Here is an 18,744-nt window from a genome sequence, read left to right as displayed (position 1 = left end):
AGGCTCATAAAGGATAATAATGAATATTTGATTAACTAGCAAAAAAATTATGTCTACCCTATGAATGAGTCTATTGAGCCTGGGATCTCTATGTGGAACTTACCATATTACTTTTTCCCTCTGTCATGCCCCTGGCACTTCCAAGCAGAGCAGTCTCTGAAAAGTGTTCGGGATAAGGTCCTAAACCCAATTACAGAGTTGCATGTGATTTCAACCACAGCACTGTGTGCCTTTGTGGTTTTGGTCTAGTTACTTACATTCTCCTTGCTTTAGTTTCCTGAACTATAAAAGTTGTGGGTAATATCTTCCCTACCACGTTGTTAAATCAGCACAGAAAAACTCAGTCCAGTGCCTAACCAGGGTTGCATTGTAAACATTTTTATCAACAATATTACAGGAACTTTCTTTAAATTATATATTGTGCATTTCATTCTTCTATATCAAAGTTTGGAAAGCGATATCTGATTTTGAAGGTTACACCTTCAAATTGTTTTTTTTTTTTTTTTAAATGAGGCAGCAATTAGCTTGATCTAAATAGTGAGCCTTTCCAGGCAATTGAAAGAGTACTTTAAAATGTATCTGAACTTAAACACACCATCAAAAAGTTGTGTTTGGACGCCACATAATTATTTTAACTAAACTACAGTTAGTATTATACTACTGATCTATATTAAGAGACATTTTAAGAAGGAAAATCATAAATCCCTTTACGATAAGCATCAGCAGCACTGACTGTTATGTCGTTATATTTTTTTCTTGATGAGGACTCTGGAGACATTTCTTAATGGGTACACACCAGCAATAGGATTTAACTTCTTCTGAGCCATTAACTTGTTTTCAGTGTGTAACACATCTTGAGTTTTATCCCTGATGCTGCCTACGCTTTATCTCACACTTTATGTTAGTTACTGGACCATTAAGAGCCACCATTCTCACCCACGTCTGTCTGCCAAGTATACCTAACCCCTGACTTTGCCTTGTTTTTTCCCTACTTTTATTTTCCCTTTGCACTAATGTCTTTATCTACTTAATATCTTTGAACTAGTTGTACAGTATAATTTTGAAAGCCATCTTAAGTCTAATAGGGAATAAAAAACAAATAAGAACTAGAGGTAAAATATCTCAACTCATCTCAAAGATCAACACATTTGTAATAACATATTTGTGACAAAAAAAAAAAATGCTCACCAGCATGTCTGTTGTGAACACAGACTTGAACCAATTCGTGTTAACTTACCCAGAAAATTGGTCAGGAGATATTTGAAAAAGGTGGAAAAATTGTACCACTTCCAAAATTTTTACCCATGAAATTTACTTAGGGGAGTTCTTGCATATTAAGGTTTGTTGATTTGCAAAAGAACACATAACCTTACAGTTTTAATGAATAAGCCTGTGTCTGCTGGCGAGGGGCGAGGTCGGATGGAGGGCAAAGACAATGAAAGGCTGCAGAAAGGGAGGCAGTGGAACAGTATCATAGATGATTTTCTAGAGAAAGGTTGTAAGCGCTGTGTCTTTTTCTAGGAACATTTTTCTCCACTGTCTTAACTGCAACAGAAAAAGTAACAGATGGATGAGGAAAAGGGGTAGTTTAAAATTCCAGTCATTTCTTCTCAGAATTTAAGAAATTCTACGTATGGTGTCCTTGTGGATTTGTGGTTTGGTTTGTGGAATTTTGCCTGCCATACATATAATAGTTTAAACATCTGTCCTACATAGGAACTCAAAATAAATACCTTTATCCCTTCAGTTTCCTATTAATTTAAACTTTTTTAAAATAAGAAATATGTCCTGAGGGTCTGTCTTACACATCTCTTTCACTCCTGGCCCTGCCCAGGCACTCAATAAATATTTGATTGTGCTTAGCGCAGTAGCACACTGGGAGTCTGAAGCCTGGTGAGGACTTTGATTCACTGTTACTTAACCTGCAACCATAATCAGACATTAATTATTCTTTATTCACGAACATGCAGAAATAATGCTTACTTGGAAGAAAAACTTTTTGAAGATGAATTAATGTTTAATAATCTAGAGCTTGTGTCAGTAAAAATTTTGATAAGCTAGAGGAAGAAAGTATAAAAGAATAATATATTAGAGAATATATAATGGTATCATAAAACATATTATTTAAAGTATGAATCTTCCAAATAGTACTTCTAAAAATAAAAAAAAAATCATATTTCCACAAAGAATAGAGCCAGTAGTTTTTATTCTAGCATAGTGCCATATCTCTAAATTAGGTACGTTTTGATTTATTATATTTCTAGGCTTTGAAAAGCAAGCTTTTTCCTGAGAGTTGGCTCACAAGGTAGAAAACCTGGGTTTGGTTACTTTTTTTACTGGTAAAATGGGAAAAATAATATTTACGTTATAGATGTATTTGAGAATTAAATGAGATAACGTGTGAGATGTTGTTTGGTTAAGCACTGACTACAATAAAAATATTACATGACAGAAAATTGTATAGCATGTGAAGGCCAGTAAAATAAATAAGTTTAGATTTTGGCTTCAAAATACTTTCTGACCTCAGTACAACCTAATGATAATGTAGTCTTGCTTTTCTAAGCTTACATTATATTCTTCAGAATCAAATACAAGAAATTATCGTATATAGAGGGTTAAAAGACCTTGATTTTTTAAAGGTGGTACATCATTCTTTCTGAAAAATATGCATTAATAGATTCACTGAAGCACCTAGAAAGAAATGAATTCTCTTTCATTGAATGTATGTTTTTTGTGCCTCTGTTGCACAGAGGACTCAAAGAAGAAGGCTGTGTTTCCTAAAATGGGCCATTTAAATACCTAGCTTTTTGTTGCCTCCAATGTAATAGGAAATCATGATTCTTCTTTTTTAAAGAGATGTTAATGGTGTTGGAGGTGCTGATTTGAAAGGTGATGTGTCAACAACATTTGTCGTATTTTATGACTCGGTTTGTCATTTTTAGAAAATGCATTGTGTTTTACTGAACAAGTTACATTTGGATAACAAAATAGGCAATGGATTTCAGAGAGAGAGGTTTCTACTTTTTAAGAAAAGTATGCATTGTGAAGTATATATAAAAAAAAGTACTACTTAGTAATCACATGTATGCCTGAGCAGCTTTGTATAATCAAGCATCTAATTTCTTAAGACACATCTTACCTCTCTCACAGATCAGAAAATAATATAATTTTATTGTTAAGAGCTCTCTTATTTCTCCCCTGCAATTTAATTAATACTTGTTAAGAAGAGGTAGCTGTCAGATTAAAATTGAATTTTGGAATTTTCTATTGTCTTCTGATGGAGTGACAATCTAAATCTTTTTATTTAGGTATATTATTTTCAAGAACTTTTCGAAATGATAATTTCTCAGCTTTTCTGATTATGGAGAGAAATTTTTAGCATTTGAATAAATAGATTGAATGGTTGATTTTATTCCATAAAAGGAAATAATAGAGAAGCCATTTTAAAAAGAAAACAATGAAGATTATTTTTAAGTAAGAATAGCTATCATCCTCAAATTGTTTTGTTTTGCTCAAAAATTTTGGTGATTTATGCCTTTAGGGTTAGGTATAGGCATATTTTAAGTTTCTGTGGTATTTAAAATATAAAGAAATAAACCTTGGAAAGCTAGTAGGGAAACAAACCTAGATTCATTAGTAATATTTTACTTTTCTAAAATTATTCATTTATTCCACGAATATTTATCAAATTCCCACTTAGTGAAGGCACTGGGAATATATGGTCAAAAGATAGATACGTGCCCCCCAACCCAGTAGAGCTTGAATTTCAATAGGAAAGTACACAGACAAATAATTCTTATTAATGTTAAGGAAATGAACAGTGGGCTGAGATAGCTAAAAAGAATCTACTTTGTACAAAAATGGTGTCTTGAGAAGGCTTATCTGAGGAACTGATAGTTAAGCTGAAATTAAAAGAAAACTAACTAGAAGATTTAAAATAGAATGATTTTTCAGATACCTCACTATTTATTTAAGTCTTCTTTGATATATCTTAATAAGCTTTAAAAAATGCTTTTTCAAAAAGGTCTTCTACATTTTTTGATAAGTTTATTCCTAACTACTTCACTTTTTGTTTGTATTTGTCATAAATTATAAATTAAAAAATTTTATTTTCTAACTTTATAGCTAGAGACTAGAAATAAATATATTTTACTTTAGCATATTTATCTTATATCTAGCAATCTTCTAGATAATTTATAGACCCTTTGGGATTTACTATTGTAGAAAACCCTATCATGGGTACATATTGATAGTTTTGTCTCATTTGTTCAATTGCTATACTTTATTAACATTTTTAATTCTTATTGAAATGGCTGAAAATGCATTATAATTTTATTTGTACTGGGACATCCTAGTATTATTTCTGATTCTAAAGTAAATGCCTTCAAGACTTTTTCCATTAGTAATGATGTTTGCTATAGTTATATATGTGTGTGTGTGTGTGTGTGTATACACACACATATATGCATATATATATTTAAATCAGGTTGAGGCAGTTCTTATCTACTTCTATGTGATGAGCGGTTGATTCATAAGTGGATGTCAAATTTTATTGCATGGTTTGTATATCTACTAATAAAATTGTATGATTTTTCTGCATTATGCACTTAATGTGGTGTTTACACTGATATTTTTTCATTTTAATCATCCTTGGATCCCTGGAGTAAAATCAACATAGTCCTTGCTGAATTTGGCTTGCCCAGTTTTTAAGGACCTTTGTATCTATATTTCTGAATAAGAATTATTTGTAATCATTTTGTACACTCCAAACATACACAATAAAGCTGGGGGAGGGGGAAGAATGATTTGTAATTACCATTGCTTGTACCCAAAATGTCAGTTTTTCGATCAAGGTCATGCTGGCATCATAAATTTCTACATGCTAGAATAATTTGTGTGAGTTTGCCATTATTTGTTAATGCAGGAAAATACTCTTCCTAAAATACATTAGGATCAGACCCTCATAGCTGCTTAGACGTCATGGGCTCAGTCATCATATTGGAGAAACTCTTACTATTAATTGTGTTGCCCACATGGCCTTACTGCTGTGCTTGTAAACAGACGGTCAGAGGGTGAGGAGAAGGGGTGCTTACTCGTCATCAGTTCTAGATTATAATATCAGGGATAAGTGATGAAGGATGCTCGATTAAATAGTCAGCAAAGGTGGTTCTTTCTCAGAGAGGCAAATGAAACTCCTCTTCAATCACTGTTCAGCGGCACTGTATTGGAAAAAGTTTGACTGATACTTTCTTCCATCATCTTGGCAGCTATTCCTGCAGAAATAGACTGCGAGGAAGCTGCTTTCTCGATCTGTAATTTTTCTATAGATGATACTTTGACAAAACTGTTGGTAATCATAACTCCCCTAGAGTTAGCGTGCCAAGTGTATTAATTATTTATTAAATATATAGTTCAGCAGTCGAGTAGATTTGTTTCTGACACATATTTTCATGTCGTGTGTAGTTCAGACATTTTTACCAAAAGCGGTTGCTTTCTTTGGAATAGGAGAGCTGGACCATGTACCCCAGTAGTCTGAGGGAGACCCGTCAGTGACCAGTGTATGCCTGCAAGTTCTTAAGTTTCATGTGACTATCACTACTCTGTAATATATTTGTGTTTGTTAATTTAAAAAAAAATTTATTTGGCCTCTGAGAAGCATCTATAACAAGGTTATGGCATATTTATTCATGACTTTGGTAATTCTCTAGAGAAGCCCTGAGTGTTCATGTAGATAGAGGAACCCCAGTCTGAGAAACACACTAGTTAAGGTGTTCCATTTTGGTCTCATCATGAAATTATATCAGAATTGAGAGAACTTCCAGATGTTAAGTAAAGATTTGCCTCTATAAAATCAGTATGCAAATAATTGAATGAGAAAAGAAAGAGAATATTTCCCATAGGAGCACCATGGCCAGCATGGTGCTTGGCACATAATGAGTGCTCAACAAATAGTCGTTAAATGAACTAATATAGTTTCTAAAAAGTAATCACTAATCTCAGTTAAATAAGAAAGACTAAAGGCCTAAGAGAATATTTGAAAGTATAGTGCATCTTCGATGCTGGACAGGATTTTTAGTTACTAGGAAGCATGCTCTAACGTACCCTCTGAATCAGGGGGAAAATGTCCATTTGCATTTTTTATTTTAAAATTTTATCATCCATAATTGGCAAAATACTGATATTCCTTGGATTAGAGTGGAATAATTTATTGATATGACAAAGTAACCCAGGTCGCTAAAATGGAGGTAATTTCTGGACTTCTTGGCTGTGCCCATCTAATTCGGAGAAGGGCCTGATGGAATGTCCTTGCATAGACTTTTTGGTCTGGACACTGTGCAGTCCGGCCACCAACACCATTGGGAGTCTGGGGGAGCTTTCTGAGTTATTAATAAAGTATCTCTTTGTTTCTCCTGTGACTGTCGTTCCTTTTTTACGCAGGTCCTCAGTAAGGATTCCCTAAGATACAAGTGAGTGATTGGGAAGATAAAGTCAGGACAGTTCTGAGACCCTAATAATTATTCTTTTGTAATTATTTTCGAGTACCATTCCAACCCTAACGTGTGCTAAATGCTTACGTCCCAGGCATTTTGCTAACACATTCAAAACAACTCTGTGAAGTAGATTTTTTCCCTCATTTTATCGATTGAAAAAGCAGCCCATTAAGGAACTGAACTCATCTAAGATCACATAGTCAGTATGGGACCTCAGAGCTCAGGGTCTATCAGTGATAATGAATGTCAACTCTAATTGGGGGGCAGGGGGAGGACAGATAATTAAGAGTGGTCTTACCAAAAGATTAGAACTGCACAGCAACTGCTCTGAGATACAAAACACTGCTCTGGGTAGTTTGCTTATAGTTTTACTTCTCTTCCTCAGACAAAAAGCTCTACAATTTTTCGTTATTTAAAATAGTCAGCTGTGCTTGCATGTAATTAGTATGGCCACCTCACTTCCAAACTTGCCCAAACCACCCAAATAACTATGGCAAAGTCACTTTGGAAGTTTCAGAACTTAAAGGTAATCAGAACTGTTGACCTCCAAAACGTGTTGGATGCCCTGCGTGCAGCCGAGTGGTTTTGAACGTTTATGAAGAAGTGTGCGTCACCCTGCAGGACTGTCGCGGTTGCCTCCAGGCCGTCCTTCCCCATCTCACTCCATCCCCCCTGTTCTTCCAGTTAACCTGATCAGCAGTACTTACTTTTCTGCCAATGCTCACATATAGACAATGACCAAATCCTACTGATTCTGCCTCCTAGCATTTTGATCTCCCTCTGCTCTCAGTATCTGGCATCTGGAATCTGATTGTTACCTCTGCACCCTCCCCTTACGCTCCTTCAGTGATTCCATTCATCTTCTATTAAAACCCAAATGCCCTCATGGAATCCTCTTCAGGACCTGGCAGCCGCCTGCCTCTCTTTCCTCACCTTTTGCTGTTCCCCTCCTCACACTCTAAATGCCAACCTTAATGAACTACCTGTAGTTTTTCAGAAACTTCAAAGTAAGCATGCTTCTAGAACTACACACCTGCTATTCGCTTTACGGGAAATGCCCTTCACATTTTCTTTATTGAGTTGCTTTTTATTTTCCCCCTTGAGCATGAGTCCTTGAGGGCAAGGTCATTTCTTTACCCTCCATCTTAATTGCTAGCACGGACTAGACGGCTGCCGAGTGAATGCTGCAGGATGAGTGGTGAGTGGGAATGAACCAAATCCTCTTCATCACCTTTCATTGTTGTCTCCATAGTTCCAACACAGGTGAACTGGTTTCCTTCCTTCCCCTCTTCCTCTCTTTCTCTTTTATCTGTTCCTGCCTATCTCTGACTCAGGAATCTGTCTGAAGTAAAGGTCTGCCCTGGTCAAAACTTTCCAAGGTTCACTAATTCCTGCAGAATGTGTTTCCTGCTCATGTCATTTACACCCTCTAGTGGACAGTCTGCACTCAGCCTGTCCAGCTGTGTTCCCCCGTCTCCTTGCCCACCTCTGGACTCTAAACCTACCTCTTCTCCATTCTTCTGTCGCATTCCATAGCATACCATCTCTGTGGTCTTGTTTATGCCATCTCCTCATCCAGATGTTTCCTTGTCCCGGTCCTTGTCTACTGAATTAACAATCAAAGTGTCCCCTTCCCCAGTCAGAATGAATCCTTCATTCTTTAGCTTTCTATACCACTTTAATTTTTTCTTCCATTATCGTATAGATCACATTCTGCTTTTATTATAACCTTTGGTTTTTGTTTTATTTTTTTTTTGCATATCTGTATTCTAACAGATTAAAAACTCCTCGAGGTAAGAGGTGAATCAGTCCAACCTTGGGAGCCACGGGCAAGCATGTGCTTCGACTCAGGCAGCCCTTGGTTTGACTCTCTATTATGCCACAAAAAGCTATGTGACCTCTTTCATTTCTTTCTTCTGGTTTTCCAGCTTGTAAAAGGAAGATAATAATACCAAATTCATAACATTATTATGCAGATTAAATGAAATAATGTATGGAAAATAGATAGCTTAATGCAGTGGCCCCTGGCAGAAAGGTGACAAACGGTCATTATTATAGCTGCTGTAACTGGTCTGTAGTAGGGACTCACTATTGGAGAAGGACACTGTTTTGTTGGCCTGAACCCTTGATAGTCATGGTTTTCATTTAACTTTGTGGCTAATTTCTAGCTATATATAACCGAAGCTAGAAATTACCCATTAGTCATGCCGTTAAGTATCAATCTTTTTTAAATAGCTTACAATCTTTTATTACTTATTCTGATATTACAACATTTTACTGGGGGTTTGGGGGGAGGCTGCTGCTTCTTCAGTGTTCCCGCCAACAGAGGGCCAGATCACGTCCAGTATTTGTGAAAGGAATTATTCAAGCTTTAATCCCTTTTTAACTGGGCCTTCTCCACACTGTTTTATGGTAGTGAACCTGAGTTGATTGGCACCCACTGTGTGGCTCGAGGGGCTTCTTTGGCCTGCCAGGGTTTGAACCCATCCTATTCTCCCAGCTCAGTTAACTTTTACTGAGTGTGTATGTTCAGAGGCTGGACGCCACCATCTGAAGTCATAGTTCCTTGTATCAAAGAACTTGCTAAAAATGAAGCAGCTAAGGGAAAGGACATCTAATAATATTATGCTTTTGTAAATGGTTAGGAAAGATAGAGTCTAGATCATTTTTAATTTGAATTAGGTGTTTTATGCTTATTATCAATTAATGTTTTCTAGAATTAAATTATGGGAAGATGATTCAGAGTGAGGAAATACCTAATGACTATTTTCTCATATTCTAACCAAGATAATGATGAAATGATCAAAGGAAAAAACCCTCAGATATAAGTGTAAAAAATGTCAAGAATTTATCATATATACTTAAAGCATATGCATCATCTTCCACAATGGTGAGACTAAGTTAAGAAATAGCACTAGAAATTGACTTAAGACCTAGACTTTGGAAGAGAAATGACATATTTCCAGAGACCAAAATACTGGAAGAGGATAGGGAATCAGCTTCAATTTCATCAACAATTTATGATGATTACTTGATAGTAATGGTGGTGGTAGTGGTGGTGGTGATAATAATAGGCAAATTGTCAGGCACTGTACAATTAATTAATGTTCAGTATCTCATGTAATTTTTTATAAAAATTCCTATGTGATAAATATTGTTATTTTTAGATTCATTTTATAGGTGAAGAAACTATGCCCTCAACAGGTAGTCTTACCCAATGTCACATAGCGTGTAAAAGACAGAAGTGAGAGTTGAATTGGGGTCACTCTAATTTATCAGTCTTCTTAATCCCAGCGCTGTGCCGATATGGCTTACAAATCTTCTTTCTCTCCTAGAAAAACACTTAATAAATACATGTTGAATATATGAATAAATCTAATTATATATAAAATGTGTAAAAGTATATAAATATTTATGTAAATATAAATATACCAAATATAAAACAATAGACTGATGGATTACATGCTCAAAAGTTGGTGGGTGAAGTGAGAAGGAGGTATAAATGTCACACTAAGGCTGTCGTTTGGCACCCTGAGATATAAACCTGCCTCTGTTACCAGCTATGTGAGCGAAATTTGACAAACTGAGCCCTTTGACCTTCATTTTGGAATACCTAATCTATACAGGAGTCATAATATGCTAGTTAATTGAGCAATCTGCTAAAAACAATTGAAAAACAACGAGCTTGAAGAATGTGAGTGTTAGTGGAAAAGAATCTTGAGATAACTTGTAGTTCAATTTCCTTGTTTTATAAATAGTGAAATGACACCTGAAGTTTGAGAGAGCTGCCGGGGCGGCAGACCTCAGAACTCTGCCGCCGCTACTCACTGAATCAGGGTTCTTACTTTACCAAGTTTGTACACACAGTAAATGCTGGTGACTCTTCAAAAAAGTTATTCTTAAACTGTTTTTGATACAATGTTCAGCTTAGATTCAATGATTTCACTTAATGACAAGAATACATACATTAATTTCTCTTTTTTTGTGATCCAATTTAGCTTACAGAAGAGATAGGAAAACTTGAAGACAAAGTGGAATGCGCTAATAATGCCCTGAAAGCAGACTGGGAAAGATGGAAACAAAATATGCAAAACGATATCAAGTCAGCGTTCGCAGACATGGCGGAGGCGAATGTCCACTATTATGAGCAGGTAATTGGGGATATTTGATATTGTTTCACTACTTAAAAAGTTATCTTCTCTTTTACTTTCTATCTGCCCTGTGTTGAAAGAGTCTAAATAAGGAACCAAGTGTCACATTCAAAAGCCTCTTGGTGGCTCAGTGCCAGTGGAGTCGCCAGTTAATAGAGTAGCGCTGAGCCCACGCCCTGAAACGAACATGTTCGCGTGCAGGAGGAGCCATCCGTTTTCTCCGTGCGCGGCTCGCCCCCAGCACCTAATCTGAGCTGCGCTTGACGTGAGAATTATGCTACCGTTTGGTTTGGTTTGATTTCCCCTCACTTTCTTGTTTTGGATGGATTTGAATTCTTCAAAAGCATTCGATAACGCTTCCTTACGATTCTCCTATCTCATTTCCTTTTCCTCTCCCTTTTCTATGTAATAAAAGGTTTGCAAAGTGAGCAAGAAACAATGATTCGAATGGGCAGGAAATCAGTTCATGTCCTATCCCTACGTCCCTGCCATCCCCATCTTGCTTTCCATTGCTGTTCAAAAAATCAAAGATACATGCTGGGGTTTCTTTTCTTTTTTCTTTTTCTTTTGCTATTCAAATGATGATTATATTTTTTACAACAAACAGTTCCCTAAGGTAGTTATTTTAAATGAAGTCGATACTGGCGCTTTCTTCATTCAGCATGTTCTAAACATTTCCTAGAAGATATATGTTAAACATACATCTGTAACATTATCTCTAGTTGAATTAATGAACATATGGTGTTGATACATTAGGAAAATTATTTTAAGTTTTATAATCTATAATATCTATAAGTTTAAAGATACTTTAAAACATTGTATATTCTGAAAGATTACCTGATATTGATAGTTTCATTCAACGACAGCTACTGGAATCCCTACTATCTATCACCAGCCACTGTGCTGGACCCGGGAGAGACCACAGCATGCAGGCAATGCCGTTGCAGTCCGCGAGGAAAATAGTTAATTGAGTAAAAAGACTGCAATAAAGTATAATAAATTCCAGGATAGAAAGACATTGCGGGAGCATCTAACCTGATGCAGAAGGAATGAGGAAGATTGTTCACAGGATATGCTTAAGCTGACATCCGAAAGATGAGTAAGAGGTAGCCAGATAAGGATGCGAGAGAGTTCCAGGCAGAGAAAATTCGTGCGCAAAAGTGAGAGAGAACACATTCTTTTTTGAAGGATGAAGTAGGAGTAGATTTGAATTGAAAGTGAGGCTTATAGGAAAGGGAAAAGTTTTCCTCGATCCTCTAAGGGTCCCTGGCTAGGTCTGACAATTAAACTGCAAAGATCAATTAACCTAGAGAAAAGCATTAGTTTAATGTAAGTTCTTTATGACACTGGAGCCTTCGTAAGAAAATGCAAATCAGAAGAGACAGAGCTGAGTATTTTTATGCTGGGTTTGATGAAGAGTGGGCAGTCATGCAGAATGATCACAGGCTAAGGAGTGGGAGGTAAGTGTAGCCAGCTGGGGGAAGCTCAGCAAGGCCTGTTTGTTAGTCCCCTTGGTGTCCCTTCAGAGTTAAGATGCTCCTGTCCTTTGGGTTAGAGAAAGTAACTCTCTGTGAGGGTTTTATGACCTGCATTAGGGGAAAGGGTTGGGAGAAGGTCAAAGTGACCTCTCTGCTTCTGCTTCTCAAACTCCTTCAGCTTAAAATATTCAACATGACAAGGTGCCATATTTTGGGGTAGCATGTCCTGAACCCCATTAGGCTGAAGAGTGCCTTATATATTGTCTTTTGTGTTTCATTCCAAGGGAAATGGGAAATGCCATTGAAGGGTTTTGAGTGAGGAAGTGATAATATCTTTCAAACTTGCCTTGTAGAAAGATCATTCTGGTCCTATACGGGCCAGAGCGCGGCAAAGCGGGACATGATGGGAATGGGCAGGAAACGTTACAGCAGCAAAGACAGGTGTGAACTGGCCTGGGGCTTCATGGCAGTTGGCTAGAGATTGGTGGACATGTTCAAGTGATTTTTTTTTTAGTAGGTGGAATTAGAAAGATTATTTTCTCTATCTTTCTTAATTTCTTATTCTACATTAACAACCTTAAGTTAATTCAAGTATCTAAAAAGAATTTCCCCAAATCTCAGATTTTAAAATGATTTAAAACATTTCTGTTGAATAAAGCACATTTACCACCATAGGCTTCTTTACCATTTAACTATTTAAATCCACAGAAGTAATTTCACTTCCCCTTAATAATAGCACCTGTCTACATGGACATTACAGGATCATTGTGACAATCAACTGAAATAATCTATTAAAAAATGTCATATGGCAAATGGCACGTACTGTGTTTTTCTCTCAATGATAATGTCTGCAAAACTTTTCTAAGTTAGAGCTTCTTATTTTTTAAGAGACCGTTCATAGCCATTCCATAGAAATATTTGGGTTTTGGCTATACTTCTCACATAAATACATATATCTGTCATTCTCATAGATTGAATTCCATTTATACAAAATACTGTTTTCTTAGAAACAATTAAATTAGCATTTCTGTGCCATATTGCCTTATCACAAATTTTTTTCTTCACAGCAATTTATATCAGTATGTTATGCTTTTAATGCTTTCCTCCAAGTGAGTTATAGTTCTAAATGCTACTAAATATGTATCCTGTACTTCATCTTAGATATATAAATTTGCAGAAATTATTGGTTTTCTTTATTATAACTTCAAAAGACCCCTACAGCTTTAGTTATTGGTTGGTTTTTTTCCTGAATGAATAACTTTAAACTGATTTGGCACATCAGTCCAAGCATAATCAGGAAGTTGGAGCTTTTAAATAATCAAGGCTTCCTAATTAGCACACAGACTTATGGCCTGAAACAGTAACAGTCTGCTGTTATCTGTTAACTTCAGAATATTTCAAATACACAGGGAAGTGAAATGTTCCAGGATCTTTCCATTCCTTTTAAAAATTTAATCACATATTTATGGAAATAGTTTTTTTTTTTCATCAACATTTGCAAAGATAAATCCCCAAAGGGGCTTGTTTCTAGTATGATAGATGAAATAGGGTATAAACATTTACCTTTGGACTTCTCTTATGAAGTGAAATGGTCACAGCTTGTTTATAACAAAATTTACATATCAGAGTGATAGAGAAAAATAAGATTATAAATATAAGCCAATTGTCCTATCGAAATGTACTTAGATGTGTGAATTTAGTTGGAGACAGTTGACACCAAATATAGAAGCATAGTTACCTACAAATAAACGCTAATAGATAAAATGAGGTTATTACCATTTTGTCCTGTACAACCAATAAGTAAGATTAAATCTACCAAGTCTTAAAAAAAAAAAGGATACCAAAACAATAAATCTCAAAATCCAATTGAAATGGGTGAATAATTCCAAAATATACTGTTACCTAAATAGTCAAAGAAAATTAATTCTTGCTATAATATGAATGAATGCTAAAATCATAAAAATGCCATGTTGGATAAGATGCATGGAAATTTTCTAATTGTTTTCTAGTAGGTACAAAGCAGTATCTGTTTTTGTAGTTATTGTTGTTGATGATAGTGATGATGATTATGATGACGGTGAAGAGATTTGAAAGGAAGTGATCCTTGGTAGGTATTACAAATTAAAAAAATATACTCTTTGAAAGTTTAATTTTAATATCATAATCATGAAAAGATTACAATGTTAATTTTTGCCAAGTAAATCAGTTTGTAATTAAGTGAACATAATACTTAAAGTAATATAATTTATTCCTTTGCAACCTGATTTTAGAATTTTAGTGTATTGAGTCCTTGTTTCATAACCTTATTTTTCTGGTTACAAAATCAATAAATGCACGCTAAAAACAAACAAGTATGAGAAAAACAAAAGCTATACACTAACATATAAAGAAGAAATAAAGACTGCCCATAACCTTTTCTCTTAGAGAGTGGTACATTTAAAAACAATTTGCTATGTTCATATGTAAATAATTTTAAATTTCTGCATGGCCCTTTCTGAATGTGTCAACATAAAAATATATGGTTACTTATGTATTGTGTATAATGATTATAGTGGATATATATTATTTTGATTTCCATATTTTTAACTTTTTAAAATACTTTTCTATATAATGGCATATCTTCATATAATACATCATGTTAATATACATTTATCAGTGAAGAGAACTAATAGTTGAGCATTTGTTTTGTTTTTTTTTCTTAACTAATACTATTAAAAATAATTATGAACATTAGACTTTTAAAACTTTTTTTTAAGAATTTCAAGAAATAACTAGATCAGAGGTGACTTCATTTCAAATGCTATCAGTCTTATCTAAGAATGTAAATTGCCTCATGAAAATCATTCATTTAAGAGTCTATTAGTCAAAACTATGTGGTAGGTACTACAGAGTGTCCAAATTCAAATTACATTTTGCTATAAGGAGATTACAGTTTATTAGGGAAAAATAAACACATTATAATCATATATATTTTTCCTTGTTTAAGAAAGCTGTACAGTTTATTAATTTTTTAATGGTAGAATACTTAAGTTAGTTTTATTTACCTTAATCGTAGTGAACAGACTTAATAGAAGTGTCTGTTAGTACTGGATAATATAAATATTGTATCTACATGAAAATCTAGGAAGCAAAAAATCAATTGTAGTGTATAATAACAATTATAGTGTAATATAACAATTATATTTTCTGGAAGATAAATGAAGAAAAAAAAATTATGACAAGGGTACACCATCTAGCAAAATGAATAATACAGCTAATACTTTCCTAAAATCCAAATCCAGCTCTTTACGGACCATTTAAAAATTAGAGAAATTAAAAATATTAATATAGCAGTAAGTAATGGATGATCACTGTCTTAGAAGTTCTTTAAATATAGTTATATTTATTTAGAAATGTATTCCTTCTTATGTTTTGGAAAGATAAAATAAATTCTAGTGAAAGAATTGCTTTAGATTCAATGGCATATCACATACTTTGGAACATTTTGTAAATGTTGTGAATATTTACAGCATCCTGGTCTAAGTAAAGATAGTTTCTGATCATTGCAAATTTAAAAGGTTAATTTATATTGATAATGATTATAAAACTGCCAACCAAGCAAGATTCCGATGGGCGGCATTTAGATCTCTATCTGAAACTTCATTTTTTTCAAAAAAAGCTGGGATTCAGATAAATTATGGATTTTGTATTCATCTCTATGAGGTAAAAGAAGCAATGGCAGGGAATAGTCTTCCTGGGCTTAATTCATCCAACAAAGAGGAACTGTTGTGTCACATGACAGAGACCTGGGGAGAAAGTACCAAAGCAAGGAAAGGAAACCCTGGCCATTCTTAGTCACATTCCCCAGAATTCAGTGAAGTCGTTTTTAAAAATTACTGAAAAGTTAGTTATAATTTCAAAGTCACAGACTCTGAAAGAGCACATGACATAAGAAGAATGGCCAATTCTAAGAAGTCAAAGGAGTGAAGCAGTTAAAGAATCAGACATGATGACACTTGTGGACCATGGACTGTGAAAGGCAAAGGCCCTTTTTGGAAGGAAGAAAATTAGGAATTTATAACTTCTAATAAAATCAGTAAAAAGAATCCCTAATGGAAACCATGTTATGGACACAGAAAACAGAACTACTGTACTTCATTTTTATTTCACTCGTGTTTTCTCCATCAAGAAGAACAAAAGTATAAGTTAAAAGATTTAGGCAAATATAAAAAGGCAACTAAAACCTAGTATATTTGATGAGATAATAAAATAACATCTATCCACTGCCCCAAGAGAGAAGGCGATACATATTCTTTTATCAACGAACAGAGTGAACGTGGTTCCTTCACCAGGGCCAGAGCAATGCTTACATCGTTCTAGTTGAAGCCCTTAGTTCTAAGCTGAGTAAGATCAATGGACTTTTGCTCACTCAGGAGATATGCAGGCCACTGTCCTTTGCTAGGCGAATACTAACATTAGCTTTAGAGAAGGTTTGGGGGCTACTGGAAAATGACACCTGTTTCCAAAACAGTTAACCTCTATAATTTCTGAAGCACGCCATGTAATGCAGCTCAACATTTTTGTGAGCAGCCTTCCTCGAGAGAAGGATGGGAGTGGTAGAGGATTTACCCACCTTGAGTTATTTAGTATAATTTTGATCCCCAAAATGATGAGTAGTTTTTAAGCTTTCCTTTGAAATGTTGGAACAGTGGCATAATAGATGGTCTGTATCCAACCATTTAAATTAATTTTTACATTGACAGTTTCTTAGGATGAAATTGAGTAAACATACACTTTCTTTAAAGTTACTGTGTGTGTCTCACTCAACTCCCTTTCCTACTCATAAGAACATAGAAGTTGGCGAGAGCTGGAATAATTCAGAGTTATCTAAGACAGGAATTTTTGAGTCCACATCAGGGCGTTTTTAACAGTCATGCTTCATAACATTTACTAAAGCGGGTACCTGACCTAATCCCTAGGCCCAATGGTGCTAACAGAGCCCTTCAGGAAAGAAGAACTCTTTGAAGAATATTATATTATACACTTTAGGATTGAATAGATTCCTATTATGTGTAGATTAGATTTCCTGGAAAGCGTACACACCAGCCTGAGAGACTAAAGCGCTTAGATATTTACTCAACCTATCCATTTTTACACCAATTAAATTTTCCAATCCATTACATTCTTGTCTACTTTCTTACTAGGAGGGACTCACTGGAAGCCTGACTGTCTGGATCAGCAAATTCAGGCAATGTTACACAATTTTTCTATGGACTATTCATTTAAGGATGATAATCTCTACCAAAAGGAAAACACCAAGTTTTTATCTTCTTAATGCCATGAAATGGCAATCTGCTGGATACCTAGGATATTTCTCCTTTGTTTTTTTAGTAAAGAGGACAACACTATTGATTATTTAATGATTAATCTTATCCTTTCTCATTTAAAAGTTTATAATCTAGTTAATGTTCAAGTGTTATATAAAATATATAAACAGTTATAGAATGAATTTTAAATGTAACAGGGTATCATTTTTATTCTAAGGAAACTTTAAAGTCAAGTGTTTGTCATTTTTAGAATTCTAAAGTATTATGTAATTAACTATTCTATTATTTTGTTAAGTAAGAATTTCTATTCTGAATTGCATATTTAAAAGCCATAATACAGCCCATGTTTCCACATAACTGTGGACATATTTTATTATGCTTCATATACGTCTTAAAGGTTTTGTTGTTTTTCAGGTTTCTGCTTTCTTAAAAACTTCTGTTAAAAACAAGCCCACCAATCTCTTATAATATGTGCTATAATATTTCTCAAATATCTATACAAACAAAGTTAATCTTAGGTATGAAATGGACAGTTATGCCATAGCATAGACAATATATGTCTCTTCTCATCCTTTGAATTAGATAAGTTTTTCTCCAGTTAAGTCAATCAGGGATTTGAATAGGAGATTGCATATTAGAGTAAAATAATTTCTAAAAATATATAGTTTCTGAATCAAGGACTTTTATTGTGCTTTATAAATGATAGACTATATACTATGGTTATTCTTGTAAAGAAATGATTTAAAATATGCACGTGAACATGCACATACATAGTGCATGATATAAGAGCTTGAGAAAAAGAAGATGGTTTTACTAATAAAAAAAATTTGAAGTTGGACATCAGGATTCCTGTCATTAACCATATTCTCTCTATGCCAAATAAAGGTATCGATAGTCTTTCTGTTACCCCACCTCCCATCCACACATATTCCTTACAAGTCTTTAGGAAAATAAAAATAGAAAACATGAAAACATGAAATGCTTTAAAATAATGAACGTAAACATCATGGCTGCAGCTTGATAATTTTCCAGTAATACAATAGTCCTTTCAGTGTATGGTTAAACAAACACGGATAAGCTTGGTGTTTGAAGTAGACACACTTCATATAACTGGATTGTTATTAATCAAAAATAATGATAATATAGAAAAAATATGAGTTGAAAAGATATACATTCAAATTTTGGCTCTTGTATTAATTTTTCTTATAAAGATTTCCAACGTATTAGACCTTTCGAAGCCCCAATTTTCCCATGTGTAAAAATAAATAGAACTGAATAAATGATGTCAAGGGCTTTTTCTATCTCTAGATCTTGAATT

General features: G+C 34.5%; 1 protein-coding gene across 3 annotated transcripts in view; it reads left to right on the top strand.

Moving 5' to 3' along the window:
- SNX7 (sorting nexin 7) overlaps positions 1 to 18,744 on the top strand; it is a 70,629-nt gene that overhangs the window by 43,665 nt on the left and 8,220 nt on the right. For all 3 annotated transcript variants that reach the window (XM_016127551.2, XM_036235156.1, XM_016127552.2), the window contains exon 8: positions 10,490 to 10,642. In XM_016127551.2, coding sequence (XP_015983037.2) covers positions 10,490 to 10,642 — 153 coding nt within the window. The remainder of the gene's footprint in view (positions 1 to 10,489; positions 10,643 to 18,744) is intronic.

The sequence above is a fragment of the Rousettus aegyptiacus genome, unplaced genomic scaffold (genome assembly GCF_014176215.1).
Source record: "Rousettus aegyptiacus isolate mRouAeg1 unplaced genomic scaffold, mRouAeg1.p scaffold_m13_p_17, whole genome shotgun sequence".
In the NCBI taxonomy this organism is placed as follows: Eukaryota; Metazoa; Chordata; class Mammalia; order Chiroptera; family Pteropodidae; genus Rousettus; species Rousettus aegyptiacus.
The sequence above is the reverse complement of the archived record's forward strand: the minus strand, read 5'-3'. Positions and strand labels throughout refer to the sequence as shown.